This window comes from Scyliorhinus torazame, chromosome 5, assembly GCF_047496885.1.
Source record: "Scyliorhinus torazame isolate Kashiwa2021f chromosome 5, sScyTor2.1, whole genome shotgun sequence".
Lineage (NCBI taxonomy): Eukaryota > Metazoa > Chordata > Chondrichthyes > Carcharhiniformes > Scyliorhinidae > Scyliorhinus > Scyliorhinus torazame.
The window spans coordinates 150,321,887-150,344,317 of NC_092711.1; the positions used below are offsets into that span (position 1 = coordinate 150,321,887).

At 46.6% G+C, this 22,431-nt stretch overlaps 3 protein-coding genes across 5 annotated transcripts in view; 2 read left to right on the plus strand and 1 right to left on the minus strand.

The window, feature by feature from the left end:
* Positions 1–881: 881 nt before the first annotated feature.
* LOC140422066 (uncharacterized) lies at positions 882–5,217 on the plus strand. The gene is made up of 2 exons (XM_072507061.1): positions 882–911; positions 1,449–5,217. The coding sequence occupies exon 2, from the start codon at positions 1,793–1,795 to the stop codon at positions 2,801–2,803; it is 1,011 nt and encodes a 336-aa protein (XP_072363162.1). The 5' UTR covers positions 882–911; positions 1,449–1,792; the 3' UTR covers positions 2,804–5,217.
* Positions 5,218–8,466: 3,249 nt separating this feature from the next.
* LOC140422057 (uncharacterized) overlaps positions 8,467–22,431 on the minus strand; it is a 74,455-nt gene continuing 60,490 nt past the window's right edge. Inside the window, exons 3-4 of one of the 3 annotated variants that reach the window (XM_072507038.1) lie at positions 14,461–14,465; positions 8,467–11,131 (exon numbers count right to left, since the gene is read on the minus strand). In XM_072507038.1, coding sequence (XP_072363139.1) covers positions 10,841–11,131; positions 14,461–14,465 — 296 coding nt within the window. In that variant the 3' untranslated portion in view covers positions 8,467–10,840. Of the gene's footprint in view, positions 11,144–14,460; positions 14,466–21,348; positions 21,355–22,431 lie in introns of all 3 variants that reach the window. The other 2 variants (XM_072507041.1, XM_072507039.1) reach the window with 2 other exon arrangements.
* Positions 16,441–18,321, plus strand: LOC140422072 (uncharacterized). Its single transcript, XM_072507067.1, has one exon. It carries the CDS (start codon positions 16,791–16,793, stop codon positions 17,718–17,720), a length of 930 nt encoding a protein of 309 aa, XP_072363168.1. The 5' UTR covers positions 16,441–16,790; the 3' UTR covers positions 17,721–18,321.

The window sequence follows — 22,431 nt, forward strand, 5'->3', positions numbered from 1 at the left end:
CACATCTTTGGATTGTGGGGGTGAAACCCATGCAGACACAGGGAGAATATGCAAACTCCACACAAACAGTCAACTGGGGCTGGGATCGAACCAAGGTCCTCAGTACCATAGGCAGCAGGGTTAACCACTGTGCCACCGTGCCGCCCTATTGGTTAGCACATTTGACTTAATAAGAAATGCCAAGGATTTTCCAGGAACATTGTAAAACAAAGTTTCAGGAAGGTTGACGAAGATCGGGATGTGACACAAAATACTGCTCTCTCAGTAATTCTACATCTCATTCCCCCACATATTCTCTCCTTCCCATTCATTGCAACACTAATTCATCCCACTATCCTGCTTTTCTCCAAAATCTCATCCCCTGAAGGCGCTGACTCTCGAGTTCTGTTTCACACTAATCTATTGCCCTCCCCAATATTTCACCCAGGTGTCTAAATCTTTACACCTTAACAAACTGTTTTGCGAAGGGGGTGCCACATTCAAATCCACTGACTACCCATATGTACTGTCTCAGAGTGGGACTTCTTCTTCTTCTTCTCTCTCTCTCTCTCTCTCTCTCCCCCCCTCTTCTCTCCTCCCCCCCCCCCCCCCCCCCCCGGCCCCCCCCCATTTCATCCCAGTACAAGGGGTTTGGAGACTGGAGTCCGGATGAATAATGGCGGCCACAGCACCCACAAACCCACGCGGTAACGAAACCATTCTATTCACCGGGCGGGTTGCCCGGACTGCGCATGTCCCTGGGGGGGCGATGGAAAGCTGCGCATGTGCAGGGAGAACCCACCCCCTGACCTTTCTGCTGAGGTGTTGACCAATGGGAGCAGTTGTAGGACCGGAAGGACTCTCGTTCTGAAGGGAAAGGAAGTGAATCCAAGGAGGGTGCGGACTCTGGAAAGGTTGGCCCAGGTCTCTCGGTGAGTGCACGGATTGTGCGAAAATTGGTGGTGGTAAATAGTGAGGAGGATAGTCTATGGTTAAAGGAGGACAATAATAATCTTTAATATTGACAAAAGTAACCCTGCAGCGTCCATCCAATTCAGTTAGAAATTATTGATCATCTCTGCTTCAGAACCTTCATAGGCAGAAAGTTCCAGATCATGATCAATCACTACCTCCTGTATCTGAACCAACTGATACAATCCTTTACATTAAACACAATTTTCGTCCTGTTACATATTTCCGTTAGGCTGGCAGTCTGCATGAAGATTTCCAGGGCTCTCTGTCCACGATTGTAAGCAGTGAGCTTGGATCTGTCAATCAGCACCTTCAGGAGAATTGGGAGGGTGAATATTAGATACAGCAGAGTGAGAATGGAGGGAGAGTGTGTGGGACGGAGATTTACAGCTTTTGGGAAATAAGAGAGGACAGAATGTTCCATAGAAACTAGAAATGTCTATTCTGAATTCTGATCCTGTACTGATACTGATGGTTTTTGTAAATTCCTTTCACAGGATATCAGAAGAGGAAGAATTACAGACAGAAATCTCAAACCAAACCTCACGTCTCGATTTGACAGATTCACTCAATTCATGGGGACCTGAATATCATCAGCCTTTGAATCGAGAAGGAAAAAGGTTTGTCTATTCTTCCTGCTTCAGATGGTTTTAACCATCAGTGTGACTGGAAAATCACCGAGACACACACACCTGAGTGAGAGTGTTCCAGAGCACTGACTGGAAAGAGCTTTAACCAGTTCCACAAACTGAAAATAAACAGCACGGAGAGACCGTACACGAGTTCTGTGTGAGCCTTCAACTGATTGTCCAACCTGGAGAGACACAAGGACACCAGCACCATGGAGAAACCATGGAAATGTGGGGACTGTGGGAAGAGATTCAGATTCCCATCTGTACTGGAAACTCATCGACGCAGTCACACTGGGGAGAGGCCGTTCACCTGCTCTCAGTGTGGGAAGGGATTCACTAAGTTATCCCACCTGAAGACACACCAGCCAGTCCATGTCGGGGAGAAGCTATTCACCTGCTCCACGTGTAGGAAGGGGTTCAGTACTTCATACGAACTGCGTACACACCAACAAGTTCACACTGGGGAGAGACCATTCACCCACAGTGAGTGTGGGAAGGGATTTACTCAGGTATCCAATCTGCTGGGCCACACTGTCACTCACAGCAATGAGAGACCCTTTAAATGCTCTGACTGTGGGAGCAGCTTCAAAAGGTCTCACAAACTGATGAACCATCAGTGCATTCACACCAGGCAGAGACTGTTCAGCTGTTCTCACTGCACAAAGAGGTTTCAAAACTCATCCCATCTGCTGACACACCAGATCCTGCACACCGGAGAGAGGCCATTCACCTGCTGTCAGTGTGGAAAGGGATTCACTCAAATAAGCAACCTGCGGAGACACGAGCGAATTCACACTGGGAAGAGGCCGTTCACCTGCTCTGATTGTGGGAAGGGATTCACTCGGTTATCCCACCTACAGACACACCAGCGAATTCACACTGGGGAGAGGCCATTCACCTGCTCTGACTGTGGGACAGGATTCACCCGGTTATCCCACCTGCAGGCACACCAGCGAATTCACACTGGGGAGAGGCCGCTCACCTGCTCTGACTGTGGGAAGGGATTCACTCAGTTACCCAATCTGCAAGCACACCAGCGAGTTCACACTGGGGAGAGGCCATTCACCTGCTCTGAATGTGGGAAGGGATTCACTCTTTTAGCCACGTTGCAGGCACACCAGCGTCTTCACACTGGGGAGAGGCCGTTCATCTGCACCGTGTGTAGGAAGGGATTCACGCGGTCAACACTTCTGCTGAGACACCAACAAGTTCACGAGTGATGAAGGGGTTGGATTCTGCTGTTATTGCTGCTGTTCATCACATCCAGGACTGAACCATGTTCATTCTGACACTTGGTGAAGTGGGAGGGTCGGAGAGTTTCTTTCTGCTGGACTGGCCGGTCTCACGACTTTGCCTCCAGTGGGCTGATACGCTTTGAGCTTGGGAGAGCACATTTCCACTGAAGTGATCCACAAAAGCTGATGAAGGACATTTTTTTCCCCCCATTACAGGTCGATCTAAAATAAATACAGAAAGAACTGGAAAAACGCAGCAGGTCTGGCAGCATCTGTGAGAGAGAAACAGAATTAATGTTTCACGTCCAATGTGCCACAAGGTGCAATGATCCGAGAGGTGTAAAATACATGAATAGGATGGGAATAGAGAGATACGGACCCAAGAAGTGTAGAAGATTGTAGTTTAGTCGGGCAGCATGGTCGGCACGGGCTTGGAGGGCCGAAGGGCCTGTTCCTGTGCTGTACATTTCTTTGTTCTTTGTAACTCTACCTCAGAACTAAACAGAGGGGGAGAAATGTGATGGGTTTGATGCTGGTGAGAAAGGGGGAGGGTCAGACAGAACAAAAGGGAAAGTCAGGGATTGGTGAGATTAAATGACAAAAATGTTCTGAAATGACTTCCAGTGGAGGCCATGAGTTTATCGGCCGCACACAAGGTGGCTCCTGCTTGGAAGCTTGGGTTTCTGGCCCTTTCTGCCCGGTTAATGGGGACTTGTGTGTAAAAAGTGCAGAATAAGTGGAGGGAGTTGGTTTCTCCTCCAAAGTGGAATATCAGCAGGTTACAACACCCGGCAAAGGTCAAGTAAAGCCTTGGCTTGAGATGGAGGATCTGTGTGGTGCAGCAACTGAGAGTATGACGGAGTTGGAGGGTGTTTCGGCAGCATCGGAAAGAAATGCAAAAGGACTGGTCCAGGGTGATTGAGGAAGCAGTAGCCCCTCTTCGTGGGGCTTTGGAGCGGGTGGAGGATCGCCTGGAGTCACAAGGTGCGATGATCCGAGAGGTGGAAAGGACGGTGTTGGATCGCAGTGTTAGATCGTGTTGCTGGAGGCAGAGATGGTGATGCTGGGAGAGGCCTGCAAGGTGCTGAGGGCGAAGGTGGACGGCCAGGAGAATCAGTCCAGGCGACAGAATCTGTGAATTGTAGGCCTGAGGAAGGGGTGGAGGGAACAAGTGCCACGGGCTATGTATTGAAAATGTTCACGAAGCTGGTTGAGGAGGGGGTCTTCGATAAGGCCCCAGAGGTGGATCGGTCCCCCCGATCATTACAATGGAGGCCGAGAGCTGGTGAGCCACCGTGGGCAGTGATCGGCCGGATGCACAAGTTCCAGGAGAAGGAGAGGATTCTGAGGTGGGTGAAGACGACGTGAGACTGTAACTAGGACGGGAATCTGATCCGGATCTACCAGGACATTGGGGCCGACCTGGCCAAATGGAAGGTGGGTTTTAACAGGGCCCAGGCGGCGCTCTTTCGGCCAATGGGTGTTGTCCCTGGACAAACTCTGGGTGACTTTCACAAGGGCAAAGGACACTATTTTACGATGTCAGAAGAAGCGGATGACTATGTCAAGGAGCATGGGTTGGGGGAGGACTAATGGTGGGATCTGTTCTGTCTCGACGTGTATATACAAGTTTTGTAAATATTATGTTGTTTTTTGCATGTTATGACTCGGGCTCGTATGGATGGGTTCTTCCCTGAGGTTGAGGACAGATGTGAGAGATACAGGAGTGGGCCTGTCAATCATGTTCACATGTTTTGGGTGTGCCCAAAGTTGGGGGATTCTGGCCATTGATTTCCGAGACCCTGCCGGAATTGTGGAGGTGACGATGGCGCCGTGATCTTTGGTGGGGCTTTCTGGTGTTTCGGATCTGCCAGAGCTGAAGGAGGGTAAGGGGGTCTTCACCACTCTGATTGCCCTGCGGCGAATCTCACTGGGATGGAGGTCAGTCACCCCACCGAAAGTATCGGCATGGTTGGGGGATTTGATGGAATTTCTACAGTTGGAGAAGACGAAGTACGTTCTCCGAGGGTGAAGAGGGTTCTACGTAAGACGGAGGGTCTTTCTGTCTGTATTTGAGGATCTGTTTGTTGCCCGGGGAAGGGGGGGGTGGTCAGTTGGGAAAGGGATGTTGGGGTAGTTTAGGGAAGAAAAGAGGGAAAATTATAAATCGTTTGAAAGCCAATGGTATTTGATTGTTGTTTATTTGTATAATTGATTGTGTTTGGAATAAAATACATATATTAAAAACGCGAACTAAAAGTCTAATGATCTTGTCCATTGTTGGTAGAAAAAACCCATCTGGTTTACAAATTCCCTTTCGGGAAGGAAATCTGCCTCCTTACCTGGTCTGGTCTACAAGTGACTCCAGATCCACAGCAATGTGGTTGACTCTTAAATGGCCCAGCACAAAACTGTAAGAATCTGCAAGGATGTTTATTCCATAGAATGGAATTCTACAGTGCAGAAGGGGACCATTCGGCCCATTGAGGCTGCACCAACCGTACCAAGAGCAGCTACCTCAGTCTATTCCCCCGCCATATCCCCATAAACCCACTTAACAAGTATATCTTTGGACTGTGGGAGGACTCTAGAGCGATGGAGGAAACTCATGCAAACACGGGGAGAATGTGCAAACTCCACACAGATAGTCACCCAAGGCTGGAATTGAATCCGGGTTGCTGGCACTGCGAGGCAGGAGTGATATTTGAATGAAACCAGACTATTTGTGTGCCAAACATCAAAAGCAGCGATCAATAGACAGAGCTAAACGATCCAACAACCAATGGATCAGATCTGAGCTCTGCAGTCCTGCAAGTATCTTTGAGCCGCACAAATGCCAGGCAATGACCACCTCCCTCATGAGAGAATCTAACCACCTCCCCTTGACATTCAATGGCATTACCATTGCTAAATACCCCACTATCAACATCTTGGACAGCAGACAGACAGGAACACCACCACCTGGATGTTCCTCTCCACACACCATCCTGATTTGTAAATGTATCACTGTTCCTTCAGTCGCTAATAGCAGTGGATGTACCAACACCACATGGACTGCAGTGGTGCAAGAAGGCAGCACACCAGTACCTTCTCTAAGGCAACTAGGGATGGTCAATAAATGCTGGGTCTAGCCAGCAACGCCCACATCCCGTAACTATATGTATTGTTTTATTTAAAAATTCGATTGGGCCAACAATGAACTTGGGAGAAATAATACTGAGTAAGAACTGTCTATAAGTTGGACGGGGGTAAAGAGGGAGCTGGAGAATATTTTACATCCATGTTTGATCTGTTGCTTAAAGCATCTGTCCTTATGTACCAGCAACTTAGAACTCACGGCGTTCCTTCAGGAGAAAAGGTCGAGTAGACGTTACCCCAGGCGGGGTCAGAACAGACCTGGAAGACAACGGAGTGAAATTGAGTGAGGGGTTGGAGAGAGAGTTCTCCTCCCCCTCTAGGTGTGGACTGTAAGAATCCTGGGGGACTCCGTGCTTTGGGTTTTCTTGTTAATTAGTGAACATTAAATTAAATTCTATGACTGGCTGTGGATTTATTTTGAATTTGATTGGAACACTTCTTCTGTTTTTATTCCTGTTGTGATTACGCTCTGGGTAAGGATGGTCGACAGATGACAGGATGGGAAATTGTGGTTTGGGTCTTCACTGACCAAATGTTTTATTGATCCGAAAGGTGTAAAAGGGACCAAACTCCAGCAGAAATCGAGCAGAGCTGAGAAAAGTCGACTTGCTGTGTGGGAACAGGGAGATAAACAGTTCCCAGAGGACAGAGAAAACAAGAATGCCTGGAATCCTGGACAACACCTGGGTGTCAAGGCCACCATGTTTTCACTGCTTGGCATGGGAATGCTGGCTCCCTGTACCGGGGACGGAGCGTGGGGAAGACAATTGAGAGTTTGGCGTGGCTTGGGCGGGTACAGATGGTTCAATGACAAGTTTTGTAATTGGTCCGTTCAAATGTTAGCTCGGCAATGATTGGGTTAAATCAGTCTCCATAGACTTTGTGATGTAATAAGAAGGGATTCCCCGAGCACAGAGATTTGTTGAGGTTTTACATATTCCACTGACTGGGGCCATGGCATCTGGGGCAGAGCAGGGAGCATTTACCTGGAGATGGTGCTTCTACCCAGAGTGTAATGGTAATGCTGCTGCACTTTGATATTACTGCTCAGACATCGGGGCAGGAGCAGGCCATTCGGCCCCTCGAGCCCACTCCACCATTCAATAAGATCAGGGCTGATCTGATTGTGGTCTTAACTCCACTTTCCTTCCTCCACCCTTTCACTCCCTCGTCAATCAAGAATCTATCAAATTCAATCCGAAAACATTCACTGACCCTGCCTCCAGCACCCTCTGGGGAAAGGGATTTACAGACCCACGGCCCTCAGGAGAAAAACAATATTCTCATCCGCGTCTTAAATGGAAGACCCCTAATATTTAAGCAGTGTCCCCTAATTCTAGTCTCTCCCACAAGGGGAAACATTCTCTCAGCAATCTCTCTGTCAATTCCACTCATGATCTTATTGAAACACATGAGATCCTCTCTCATTCTGCTAAACTGCAATGGATACAGTCCCAACCTGTCAAACCTTTCCTCAGAGGATAACCCCCTCATTCCAGGAATCCGGGGAGTCAACCTCCTCTGAACTGCTTCTGATGCAATTATCTCATTTCTGAAATCAGGAGACCCAAACTGTACACAGTGCTCTAAATATGGTCTCACCAAGGTCCTGTACAACTGCAACAAAACATCCCGACTTTTATTTTTCGGTCTCTTTGCCATACACAACATTCCATTGTGCTTCCCAAGTGATTTCAACACTCGATAAAGCCTGATTAAACTGTTCAAGGATTCGATCGAGCCACTTGCTGTACCTGCAAACTAACTTATTGTGACTCCTGTACACGGACGCCCAGATCCCTCTGTACCTCATCGTTCTGTAATGTCTCACCATTTAAATAATATTGTTTTATTTAATCCTTCCTGCCAAAGTGGACAATTCACATTTTCCCACATTATCCTCCATCTGTCGAGTTTTGTCCATTCACTTAATGTCCTTTGCAGACTCCTTATGTCCACTTCACAAATTACTTTCTGAACTATGTGTCATCCGAACATTTAGTCGCCATACATTCAATCCCATCACCCAACTCATTGATATAGATTGTAAATAGTTGAGGGCCCAGCACTGATCCTTGTGACACTCCACTTGTCACATCTTACCAACCCAGAAATTACCCATTTAAACCTACTCTCTGCTTCCTGTGAGCTAACCAATCCTCTATCCATGCTGATATGTTAACCCCCGACATCATGAGCTCCTATTATGTGTAATAACCTTTGATGTGGCCCCTTGGAAAATACCTTCTGGAAATCTAGATAAACCACATCTCCAGGTTTCCTTTATTGACATTCCTTGTTACTTCCTCAAAGAGCCTGGATAAATTAGTTCATCCCTGAATCTCATTTTTAAACATTGTGTGTCAAAAGAAAAGGTCTCCTCCACCCCTCTGTCTCCTTTGCTAATTACCTTCGAGGGGCTCACTCTCTGTTAAAGAGCCTGCCAACCCCTCTCACCCACTTTCCCCAAAGTGAATGAATTTAATCAGAAAAAGACCAAAAAAACCAAATATTTTTAATGAAACAAGTTTATTAATGAAACAGAACATGGGTTTAAAAAAAAATTATCAGAAAATGACTTAAGGATCAAAGACAACCAGAGTAAAAGAATAATCAGAATAAAAACATGTTCACAATGTTCCAGACCCAAATGTTTCTCTTCAGCTCCCCTGTACCTAGCTCCAGTGACTCCCCACATTGGACACAGGGGCACTGAACCTTGGGGTCACGTCCCCATCAGCCCCAGTTACCCCACCGTCGAACCCCGATTGGTTGGGGATCCATTTTCCAGTCAGTCCTCCAGCACCTTCCTGTCCCTTTATTAGTGACATACCCGTGACAATTTCCCAACTGGGGCGCAGGTCCCAGCTAAATTCAGTCCTCAGCTCCTTTGCCTGTCACTGATGTGAGCAATAGAGAGACAGAAAGGTTCCAAAGGCTCAAATGGGAAGTGAAAACTTGTGGATTCGGATCTCTGTGAAGATCAGTAATTAATATTTTAAAAAATCAAATTCCCAGTCAAATTAAAAGATCACATGACAAGACGTCTTTAGGACTTTTGTTGCAACAAACAAAATAGAAACAACATTAACTAATCACTATTTTTGAAGGAAACCTACACAAAGTATAAAATATAACTTTTCCCTTTTACACAATCTAAACTTCCACTCCACATTATTCTCTCCTCTACCCCGGAAGTCGACACTTAATTGTCTCAGAACCAGTCCAAAGTGATTATTCATTCCAGAGGTTTCCGTTCTTTTCTTTTCCCAATCTGCAGGCTTTAACCCCAGAACTGTCATTCACAGCGAATGATTGGCGAGCTACCAGAAAACAGGCATAAATAGGTCATTTTCTGGTTGGCAAGATGTAACGAGTGGAGTGTCACAGGGATCAGTGCTGGGACCTCAACCTTTAAAGTTTATATAAAAAACTTGGATGACGGGACTGAAGGTATGATCGTTACATTTGCTAACACTGTGGCCAAAAAGGGAGAGGAGGTGGTGCTGCGCCGTTAACAAGGATGATGTCAGTACGTAAGGGAGGATCACAGATCAGGAATACAAAATGTGGAAACTGTTTGGGTGGAGCTAAGAAACAGCAGAGGGCAGCAAACATTGGTAAGAATTGTTTATAGACCACCAAACAGTAGTGGTTTTGTGTGCACTGTAAAAGCTTCTATAGGTACGTAAAAAGGAAATATTTAGCCAAGACAAACGTGAGTCCATTACAGGGAGAATCAGTAGAATGTATAGTACTGTGAATAGAGAAATGGCAGATTATCTACATTTAAAATTTAAATTTTTTTTAAAATTTAGAGTACCCAATAATTTTTTACAATTAAGGAGCAATTTAGCGTGGCCAGTCCACCTACCCGGCACATCTTTGGGTTGAGGGGGTGAGACCCACGCAGACACAGGGAGAATGTGCAAACTCCACATGGACAGTGACCTGGGGCCAGGATCGAACCCGGGTCCTCAGCGCCGTAGGCAGCAGGGCTAACCACTGCACCACCTGTATATTACCTCCTATCCCATGTGCTTTCATTTTGCTAACTAACCTCCTGTGGGGTGTTTGTCAAAAACCTTCTGAAAATCCAAGTGTACGACGTCCACAGACTCCCCTTCATCAATTCTGTTAGTAACATCCTCAAAAACTCCAAAAGGTTCGTCAAACAGGATTTCCTATTCCTAACTCCATGTTGACTATTCGGAGTTTGCTCTCATATTCTATTTTCTCTTTATCAATTTTGTGGTCCTCCTTTGCTGAATCTAAACAAGTTCCCAATCCTCAGGCTTACTACACTCTTACCCACTTTCTGAACCTCTTCCTTTGAACTAATGGGAATCTTAAACTTTGCTTGCCACGGTTCCATCGCGTTTCCTGTTGGATTTTTGTTTCTAAAGGAATTTATATTTGATGTAAATATCTAATAATATTTTAAATGCTAGCAATTGTCTATCTATTGTCACACCTTTTATTGTAAGTTCCCAATGTGCCCACAGACAACTTGTCCCTCATACGTTGACAGTTTCCTTCTGTGAGAAACACCCAGATAAATTAAACAAAAGAACCATGTAACCACCATAGCCCATCTTCATGGCAATGTGGCATTGGCTTTGGGGGTTTCCAATCAGGAATGGGAACAAAATATCTTCCGACGTCCAAATACCCTATCACTCTGGTCCTCGTGAAACTTGGAACCAGGTATTCACAACAAAGCTCAAAGAGCATCAGCCCACTGGAGGCAAAGTCATGAGACCGGCCAGTCCAGCAGAAAGAAACCCTCAGACCCTCCCCATTGACCAACTGACAGAATGAACACAATGCAGTCCTGGCTGTAATTAAGAGCAGAAATATTAACAGCAGAATCCAACCCCTTGTTCACTTGTGAACCTGTTGGTGTCTCAGCAGGTGCGATGAAACACAAAATCCCTTCCCACATTGAGAGCAGATGAAAGGCCTCTCCCCAGTGTGAACTCGTTGGTGGCTCCGTAGGTGGGATGGATGAGTGAATCCCTTCCCACACTGAGAGCAGGCGAATGGCTTCTCCCCAGTGTGAACTCGCTGGTGTGTCTGCAGGGTGGATAACCGAGAGAATCCCTTCCCACAGTCAGAGCAGGTGAACGGCCTCTCTCCAGTGTGAACTCGCTGATGTCTCTGCAGGTTGGATAACTGAGAAAATCCCTTCTCACACTGAGAGCAGATGAACGGCCTCTCCCCAGTGTGAACTCGCAGGTGAGAGATCAGTTCTCGAGAGCTTTTGAAGCCAACCCCACAGTCAGAGCATTTAAAGGGTCTCTCATTGGTGTGAGTGACACTGTGTCTCCGCAGGTTAGATAAGTGAGCGAATCCCTTTCCACAAACGGAGCAGGTGAACGGTCTCTCTTCAGTGTGAACTCGCTGGTGGGACATCAGTTCTTGAGAGCTTTTGAAGCCACTCCCACAGTCAGAGCATTTAAAGGGTCTCTCATTGCTGTGAGTCAAATTGTGTCTCTGCAGGTGAAATAACTGAGTGAAACCCTTCCCACACACGGAGCAGGTGAACGGCCTCTCCCCGGTGTGACTGTGTCGATGGGTTTCAAGCACAGATGGGAACCTAAATCCCTTCCCACAGTCCCCACATTTCCACTGTTTCTCCATGTGCTGGTGTCCTTGTGGAACTCCAGGTTGCACAATCAGTTGAGGCCTCGTCCACACACAGGACACGTATGCGGTCTCTCCCCACTGTGATTAGGTTCAAGCTGTGTAACTGGTTAAAGTTCTTTCCACAGTCAGTGCTCTGGAACACTCTCACTCGGGTGTGTGTGTCTCAGTGCTTTTCCAGTCACACTGATCTTTAAAATCTCTTGAAGCCGACAGAACAGACAAACGTTTGTTCTTCTAGATTGAAAGACCAATGATATTCAGAACCCAATGAATTGAGTGACTGTCAGATGTTGATGCAACGTTTGGTTTGAGTTGTCTGTCTGTAAATCTTCCTCTTCTAATATCCTGTAAAAGGAGTTTACAAAAAGCATCCCTGTCAGTACAGGATAGAAATTCAGAACAGACAATTCTAGTTTCTCTGGAACATTTTTTCCTCTCTCATTCCCGAAATCTGTAAATTTCAATCCCACACACTCTCCCTCCATTCTCACTCTGCTGTATCTAATATTCACCCTCCCAATTCTCCTGAAGGTGCTGATTGACAGATCCCTGCTCACTGCTTCCTGTTCTGGACACAGGGACCTGAAAATCTTCATGCAGGCTGCCAGACAGATATGTGTCTATATTCCTGGACTGAAAATGTTTTAATGTATAAGATTGTTCCAATTGGTTAAGATACAGGGGGTTGTGACTGACCATGTCCTTGAACTTGCTGCCCATGAGGGGAGTCAAGCAGAGATGATTAATCATTTTTAAATGAAATTGGATGGGTGCTGCAGGGTTACAGAATGGGACCCACTCGACACTGACAGAATTGCTCGACAGACAGTCGGCATCGACACAAAATGTCCAATCCTCTTCTGTTATAAATCTGACTGGAAATATATAACGTAGCTACTGTACTACATTACAAAACAAGAATAATTAATGTACTTTATTTCAGAACCATCAGTAATATATCAGAACCATCAGTAATATATCTAACCTGTACCATATAACACATGGTGAGACACAGTGGTTTGCACTACTGCCTCACAGCATGAGGCAGTCGGGTTCAATTCCAGCCTCGGGTGATTGTGTGGAGATTGCACTTTCTCCCCGTGTCTGCGTGGATTTCCTCCGGGTGCTCCGGTTTCCTCCCACAGTCCAAAGGTGTGCAGATTAGGTGGGTTAGCCATGCTAAATTGCCCCTTAGTGTCCAATAAGGTTAGCTGGGGATAGGGGGGGGCTTGGGCCTCGGTGAGGTGCTGTTTTGGAGAGTTGGTGCAGACTCGATGGGCCCAATGGCCTCTTTCTGCACTGCACCGATTCTATGAAGACAAATCTCATAGAATCAGAGAGTTTACAACAGAGCACGAGGCCCTTTGGCCCATCATTTCTGCGCCAGCCATCAAGCACCTCTCTATTCCAATCCCACTTTCCATCACTTGGACCATAGCCGTGTGTGCTTTGGCCTATCACGTGCTCATCTCAATGCTTCTTCAATGTTGTGAGGGTTCCCGCCTCTGCCACACTTTCAGGCAGCAAGTTCCAGATTCCCACCACCCTCTGGGTGAAAATGTTTTTCCTCAAATCCATTCCGAATCTCCTGCCCCTTACCTTAAATTTATGCCCACTGTTTACTGACCTGCCAACTAAGGGGAAAGCTTTCTTCCAATCTACTCTAGCTATGTCCTTCATAAATTTGTACAATAATAATCTTTATTGTCACAAGTACGCTTATATTAACACTGCAATAAAGTTACTGTGAAAAGCCTCTAGTCGCCACATTCCGGCACCTGTTCGGGTACACGGAGGGAGAATTCAGAATGTCCAAATTACCTAACAGCACGTCTTTTGGGACTTCTGGGAGGAAACCGGAGCACCCGGAGGAAACCCACGCAGACATGGGGAAAACGTGCAGACTCCACACAAAGAGGGTGGAGGAATCGAACCTGGGACCCTGACACAGTGAAGCAACAGTGCTGCCCATATCACATATCCCCTCAGCCTCCTCTGCTCCCAGGAAACTCCTAACCAGCCTCTACTCATCGCTGAAACGCCCAGGCAACATGCTGAGGAATCGCCTCTTCATTCTTTCCAGTACAATCCCATCCTTCGTCTAGTGCGGCAGCCAGAACTGCACTCAGTTCTTGATTAATAAGGGGATCAGGGGTCATGGGGAGAAGGCAGGAGAATGGGGATGAGAAAATATCAGCAATGATTGAATGGCGGAGCAGACTCGATGAGCTGAGTGGCCTAATTCTGCTCCTATGTCTTATGAATCTCCTCTGCATCCGGGGCTTTTCACAGTAACTTCATTGAAGCCTACTTGTGACAATAGGCGATTATTATATTATTATTATCCTCTCCAGTGCAATCACATCCTTCCTCTAGTGTGGCAACCAGAACTCCAGCTATGGCTTAACAAGTGTTTTATACAGCTCCATCGTAACCTCCATCCTCTTATATTCTATACCTCAGCTAATAGAAGTATCCCATATCTCTTCTTAACCACCTTATCTACCTTCCCTTCTGACTTCAGGGATCTATGGACAGGCACATCAAGGTCCCTCTGACCCTAAGTACTTCCTAGGATCCAACCATTCATTGTACATTTCCTTGCCTTTTCATCCTCCCAAAATGCATTGCCTCACACTTTTCAGGGTTAAATTCCATTTGCCACTGTTCTGTCCATCTAACCAGTCCAACTACATTACCCTTTAATCTTTCCTCCTCACTACTTATCATACAACCAATTTTTGTATCATCTGCGAACGCACTTGATCTTACCTCCTCCATTCACATCCAGATCATTAATGTACACAACAAAGAGCAAAGGGCCCAGCACTGATCCCTGTGGAACACCACTGGACACGGGCTTCCAGTCACAAAAATAACCTTCAACCATCACCCTCTGCTTTCTATCACTAAGTCAATTCTGGGTCCAATTTGCCAATTGCTCTGGATCCCATGGGCTCTTGTCTTCTTGACCAGTCTCCCATGTGAGACCTTGTCAAATGCTTCACTGAAGTCCCTGTAGTCTACATGAACTGTACTACCGTTAGCTACACACCGAGACAGCTCCTGAAAAAAATCAAGTCAAATTTGTAAGACATGATCTCCCCTTCACAAAACCATACTGACTATCCTTCATTAATCCTTACCCCTCCAAGTGGAGATCAATTCTGGCCCTCAGAATTTTTTCAAAAGTTTCCCTACCACTGAGGTTTGGCTCACTGGTCTGTAATTTCCTGTTTTTTTTACTTACTTCACTCCTTGAATAATGGAACCACATGATCTGTCCACCAGCCCTCCGAGCACCACTCGTGTGACCAGAGAAGATTTGAAAATTGTCAGAGTCTCTGCAATCTCCTCCCTTGCCTCCCACAGCAGCCTGGGGTACATCTCATCTGGGCCTGAGGTTTTAAACAAGTGACCAATTGAAGGTGAGAATGCGAAAAGAAATGGAAAGGGGGAGAAAAGAAAGTGTTTTACTCACAGATGTTGGGGACAGGAGGAAGGTGCAGTCTGTGTGAAGCTCAATCTTCACTCACAGCCAGAGGAGCAGCAACTTTACTGGGCAGACAGTGGAAGAAGGTCCGTCCAACCATTGAACCAATGGCCAGACTTGATTGTCTGGAGGACCTTCCGGTCCTCCGGGGATGCCATCGGCCAAGCTGACGTAAGGGTGGGCGGGGTTTACAGGCCAGCCACGGTGAGCTGCTGTCCAATCCCGGATCAGTGATATTATTCCCAATACGAAGTCTTACAACACCAGGTTAAAGTCCAACAGGTTTGTTTCGATGTCACTCGGTTTCGGAGCGCTGCTCCTTCCTCAGGTGAATGAAGAGGTCTGTTCCAGAAACACATATATAGACAAATTCAAAGATGCCAAACAATGCTTGGAATGCGAGCATTAGCAGGTGATTAAATCTTTACAGATCCAGAGATGGGGTAACCCCAGGTTAAAGAGGTGTGAATTGTATCAAGCCAGGACAGTTGGTAGGATTTTGCAGGCGTACGTTCTGTACTGTGCTCACCCCAGTCCAACGTCGGCATCTCCACATCATTATTCCCAATGGGAGACCTTGCGCTGGGAAGTCTTTGTGACGTCACAATGACGCCGTTCTTGAATCGTCCAATAGCAATTAGTCTGCTGCGCGCTGATGTCTCCGGGCTCCAGTGCGAACCCCGCCCCCACCGATTGTGTCCCCTCTTCCTGCACCTCCTCGAGACAAGGTTTCCAGGCAGCCGGCCGATATTCCAGCCAGAGTGAAGTCTCTCACGCCACCCCCGGCCTGGGACTGCTCATGTCCAAGGGAGAGGGGACGTTGCGCACGGGCAGAGGAGAACCCATCTCTTGAACTTCCTGCTGTGATGTTGACCAATGGGAATATGTTGACAACCGGAAGGACTCTGGTGCGCCAGCCAATCAAAGCGTGGCATTTGTGTGAATGAAGATTGAGCTTTACACTGACTAAAACCTCATCCTGTCTCCATCTGTGAGTAAAACACTTTCTCATCTCCCCCTTTCCATTTATTTTCTCATTCTCACCTTCAATTGGTCACTTGCAGCAACTGAAGGGAAAGGAAGTGAATCCAGGGAGGGTGCAGACCATGGAAAGGTTGATCCAGGTCTCTCTCTCTCTCTCTCTTAAAGATAGGGACATCCTTTGCTCCCACTGCTTGACACATTTATTTGTCTGGCTGGAATGGAGGGAGTGTGTGTGGGATGGAGAATTACAGTTTTGGGGGAAACAAGAGGGAAAATAATATTTCATAAAAACAGAATTGTCTTTTCTGAATTTCTATCCTGTACTGATAATTAATTTTGGAAACTCCTTTTACAGGATGTTTAAAGAAGAGGATTTACAGACAGAAATCTCAAACCAGACATCATGTCAGCATCTGCCAAAGACATTCAGTTTCACGGGGGCTGAATATCATTGGCCTTTTGAGTCTCGAGAGGGAAATGTTTGTTTTGACTACTTCAAAAGATTTTAATCATCAGTGTGACTGAAAGAGCACTGAGACACAAACCGAAGTGAGAGTGTTCCAGTTAACTGACTGTGGAAATAACTTTACACAGCCTGAAAAAAACATCACACCATTCATAGCAGGGAGAGACCGTCCGTGTTCTGTGTGTGTGAACCAAGCCGTCAACTGATTGCCAAACCTGGCGAGTCACGTAAACACCTGCCGAATGGAGAAACCATGGAAATGTGGGGACTGTGGGAAGGGATACAAAGCCCCATCTGAGCTGGAAATTCATCGATGCAGCCAGACTGGGGAGAGGCTATTCATCTGCCCTGAGTGTGGGATGGGATTCGCTCGGTTATTTAACCTTCAGTTATACCAGCGAACTCGCACCCGGGAGAGGCCGTTCAGCTGCTCTGAGTGTGGGAAAGGATTCACCAAGTCATCCAACCTGAAGTTACACCAGAGAGTTCACACTGGAGAGAGGCCGTACACCTGCTCTCGGTTTGTGAAGGGATTCATTGATTCATCCACTCTACAGAAACATCAGCGAATTCACACCAGGGAAAAGCCGTTCTCCTGCTCTGAGTGTGTGAAGGGATTCACTCAGTCATCCCACCTGCAGACACATCAGCGAATTCACAATGGGGAGCGGCCTTTTACTTGCTCTGCGTGTGGGAAGGGATTCACTCAGTTATCCAACCTGCTGTCACACCAGCGGGTTCACAGTGGGGCGAGGCCTTTCACATGCTCCATGTGTGGGAAAGGATTAATTGATTCATCCACTCTGCAGAGACACCAGAGAGTTCACACTGGAGAGAGGCCATACACCTGCTCTCGGTGTGTGAAGGGATTCATTGATTCATCCACTCTACAGAAACATCAGCGAATTCACACCAGGGAAAAGCTGTTCTCCTGCTCTGAGTGTGGGAAGGGATTCGCTCAGTCATACCACCTGCAGACACACCAGCGAATTCACACCGGGGAGCGGCCTTTTACATGCCCCGCGTGTGGGAAGGGATTCGCTCAGTCATCCCACCTGCAGATACACCAGCGAGTTCACAGTGGAGAGAGGCCGTTCACCTGTTCTGTGTGTGGGATGGGATTTATTTGTTCATCCGAGCTGCTGAGACACCAGGACAGTCACACTGATTAGAGACATTTTCGATGCTCTGACTGTGGTGTTAATTGTATCTGTTGGGTTTCAGTATCCACAGTATTGATTGGATGGTTACTTGAGCAAATATAAAGAGCCATTCTTCATGCCCGGTGGGCACTGCGGGGGTTGGGCTGCATCATTGACTCACAAGATAACATTTTAGTTTCAAGTTTTATAACTTTGGTAATTTGTTTTGTTTCACTGCCCAGTCAATGTTAATGTTTGTTTTAAAGGAGCAGAAAGAGACACTGACTGACATCAGGTGGTGACAGGTGGTGTATAAATGGAACATTTCACTCTGTGAACAAATCCACACCAAATAGAGATTTAGTCCACCCTAAGACTGGATTATTAATGGAGGTTTGAGCCCACACCAAACTGAAAGGTGAAGAAAAATACGCCACCACTTATAAAGGGGGAGATCAGGAATCAAAACCTCCATTCTGTTTACAGACCAGTAGAGAGAGGAGAAATCAGGGCTGTTTAAATTAATTCCCCTCCTTTCTGTAACAAGAAACACTTACAGACATGGAGTGGAGTGGGGTCAGGAGGTATCTACCTGTAATGTTTAACTCTGTGAATAAATCTATACCAAGTACAGATTGGCTCCAGTTTCTTCCTTCACCATGAAGCTCTCAGGATTATAACATGGGAACACAGAATGCCTGCCGGATGGTGAAGGTTGGAAAATAACATTTCAGACAGAATCTTACAATCCCAGTAGTTTTTGTGAGAAATAACTGAAGCAAGTGGAAATTGTCAGGGTCTGATTACCCGCTGCTGTTCTCGGAGTCTGAGCCATACGACCAGTGGAAGAATGAAGTGGAGATGTGGACAGGGGTTACGTCCCCACCAAGGAGGAAACAAGGTCTGGCCTCGGCATCCTCACTTCCTAACAAAAGGAAAATCAGAAGCAAAGTATTCTGGGAGCTGGGCTCCTGTCGGTTGGATCCTGATTAAAGTTTGGATTTTCCATGAGGGTTTTTGTTGATGAGGTTTACAAGAAAGATGATCTGTTGGATGTCTATGACGCACAGTTGGACTTGGACAGATTGTGAAGGAGGGTGAAAGCATCTTTTGCAGATCCAGATATCACAACCAAAGACAGAATTAATAGGTGAATGAACCCCAGGAATGACTGGGGAACAATTAACAGGAGTTTCAGGTCCGACTGAAAATATCATTATGAGATGAACTGTCCAAATTGGAAAACCAGGGTCATCAAAGCGACACATGGCAGAGTGAATTCTGAGGCTGAAGGTGATGATGATCAATCTGAAGGCATTGTCTTCATCACAAGGAGCTTTGGTCCAGTATTTTATTTAGCAAATGCAAAGTCCCCAAGCCAAGCAGTTTCTTCCGGTCCTGCTGTAGTGCGAATAGGCCTCCACTGAGTCTGTGGATTGGACCATCTTGTATGATGTGTGCATAGGGGGCTGGTACTAATGCCCCATCTGTGGAGGTTGGTCAAGCAGGGGCCCTGGCTGGTTCTGAACCTGTTAAGTGTGGACACTCTTTCCTGGGAAGGTTGAAAGCAGGCAGCTGTTGGGTTGGGTTTGAGACCAGGTACTTGTTTGTCAAGTCCAATGATTCCCATTAATTTGCCCAGGTGGAATTTGTGTTGACATCCCGTGTGGGAGGATTTTTCCAGATTGGCCTTCTTGATGGGAGACATACTTTGGGTGGGCTGAATACATAGAAACATAGAGAGAAAATAGAAGCAGGAGGAGGCCATTCAGCCCTTCGAGCCTGCTCCACCATTCATTATGATCATGGCTGATCATCAAGTTCAATAAGGGCAAGACTTCTGGTGGTGGCGAACGCACATCAGGTGGCTCTCCACCCAAACAAACCCAACAGAGGCTATTTATCGGGAATTCCGGTTTAAGAAGCCGGAGAACTGAACACCCTACCCCCCCCCCACACACACACACACACACATGCGGGGGGGGGGGGGGACTAATGGAGAATGGTGCTGAAAAGGGAGCTAAAAGCCATGAAGGAGGCGATCAGGACGGAGTTCCACACGATGATGAAGGAGGTGATGTCGGAGGCGACAAACACAATGCAGCGAACCATCGAAGGCCTGGGAAGGAAGGTGGAGGCCCAGGGGAAAACAATCCTGGAGTTGGAGAAAGCTCCCTCGGACCAGAGCGACAGGATTGGAGCTCTGGAAACTGAGGTGAGAAGGTTGGTGACAGCCCAAGGGAGCCTAAGAGGGAAAGTGGAGGACCAGGAAAACAGGTCCAGACGGCAGAACGTCAGAATAGTGGGTCTGCCAGAGAGGACAGAGGGTAGGTTAGGTGGGGTTACGGGGATAGGTTGGAGGTGTGGGCTTAAGTGGGGTGCTCTTTCCAAGGGCCGGTGCAGACTCGATGGGCCAAATGGCCTCCTTCTGCACTTTAAATTCTATGATTTTATGAATAACCTGAGCCTTCCCTCCATCGCCACTGATCCCTTTAGTCCCAAGAGCTGTCTAATTCCTTCTGGAAATTACACAACGTTTTGGCCTCAACTATTTTCTGTGATAGTGAATTGCAAAGATTCACTACTCTCTGGGTGAAGAAATTTCCTCTCACCTCAGCCCTAAAAGGTTTACTACCCATTTTCCTCCAATTATGACCCCCAGTTCTGGACTCCCCCACCATCGAGAATATTCTTTCTGAATCTACCCTGTCTAATCCTGTTAGAAGTTTGTAGGTCAGGCTGGTTTCTATTGATGTGATCCGATCAGTATGGTCGGAGAGGCTGTTACGATCCGATCAGTATGGTCGGAGAGGTTGTTACGATCCAGGCAGTATGGTCGGAGAGGTTGTTACGATCCGAACAGTATGGTCGGAGAGGCTGTACGATCCGGTCAGTATGGTCGGAGAGGCTGTTACGATCCGATTTGTATGGTCGGAGAGGTTGTTACAATCCAGTCAGTATGGTCGGAGAGGTTGTTACGATCCAGGCAGTATGGTCGGAGAGGTTGTTACGATCCGAACAGTATGGTCGGAGAGGCTGTACGATCCGGTCAGTATGGTCGGAGAGGCTGTTACGATCCGATTTGTATGGTCGGAGAGGCTGTTATGATCTGGTCAGTATGGTTGGAGAGGCTGTTCCCAGCTTTTCTCGGTGGCACCACGTGTTTCCAGGATTTTACTCAGATTTTCCCATTTTGCAGAGCTATGAGCCGGGGCCTCCTCGACCGATTTCTTTAATTCCACCGCCAAGCTTTGGTGATGTTTCTCTAATCCGGGCACCACAATGCGGTCGACGTTGCCGATGGCTGACGATATAGTCGGCAGGGGAGAGGGAGAGCCCGCCCTTGCCACCTTGTTACTTGCCGAGCCCTGCGACACCTCAGAATCTGAAGAGTAATCGCACCTTTCTTGTTTTTTCCCCTCCCTGGGCATTTTCAGTGGGTTTGTATCTTCACCAATCAGGTTGTTGGGTTTGGAAGTTCCCGTAAGTGTCTGTTGTACCTGAACATCTATATTTAGAACTTGTGAGTCCCCCTCTCCTAAATACGTCACTGAAGTCCCCCAGACTCACATTTCTGTCCTCGGCCTGCTGCAATGTTCCGGAGAAGCCCAACACAAGCTGGACCAACAGCCCCTCATCTTCTCATGAGGCACTTTACAGCCTTCTCAACTCAACACTGAGTTCAGCAACTTCACACCCTGAACTCTCTCCTCCATTTTGATTTGTTTTTTTGCCGAGTTCCAGTCTGCATCTTGTTTTCATGTTTTTTGCTTCCAGAGTTGTCCTTTATTCTGCCATTAACACTTACTCTGGACCAATGCTTTGTTTCTTTAGTACAACCATTATCTCTCCCTTTGCCTTTTGTTCCAGGATATTTTTGACATTTAATCTCACCAACACTCTAACCAATCCCTGACTGATGAATCTGTGTGACTATTCGGAATCCTGGATATCCGTTATCCCTTCTCAGTTCCCAAATAACAGAGGCCAAGTCTGTGCTTTTTGGCAAAGTCCATTTGGACTTTATTTGTCAGCTTGTGCCACTGGTAAACATGTTTTCAATACAAAATTTAGAAAGTTTTCAACTAGCCCTGCAGCAAGCTAGTCAGATTGATTGTCTTTAGCGAATACAGTAGTGAGTTTTCATTCAATTACAGATCGTAGTAATTCTTCAAATCATAATACACAGGATGAAATAACTAAGTAATTTAAGCAAAATAAAGACGGTGATTGGTAAAAGCAAGCAGCAAAGGAAATAGGTTTCAGAAATATAGATGGGGTGATCCCAGGATGCGTTTTTCCATCCCGGTTTGTGATTTTTAAGGATATTGTTATCTTAATGTCTCACCTTTTTACTTCTGATTGGCTTTAACTAATTTATAATTACTCAATTCGGCCAAAATGCCTGTCCCTCAATTTAAGAGATATTGTATTTAATTGCACTGGTGCAAATTTTCCATTCCATCGCTTGCCAAGTTTCCAAATTATCCACACCTGCATCTAACATTAATTGAAAAACACAGTTTTGATTAAGACATTATCACTCTAGACTGGCTGTTACCACAGAAACTGGACTACTCGTTCTTAGGATAGCAGCACCAGTTCTTACGATACAATGGGGCCTTTTAGCTAGTTGACATCACTGACCTTGCAGATGTGAAACCTAAGAAATTAAAGTGTATGATCTGGATTAACCCTTAGTGGATTCCCAGCTATTGTTGCACTCAAGTAATGCTGAAAT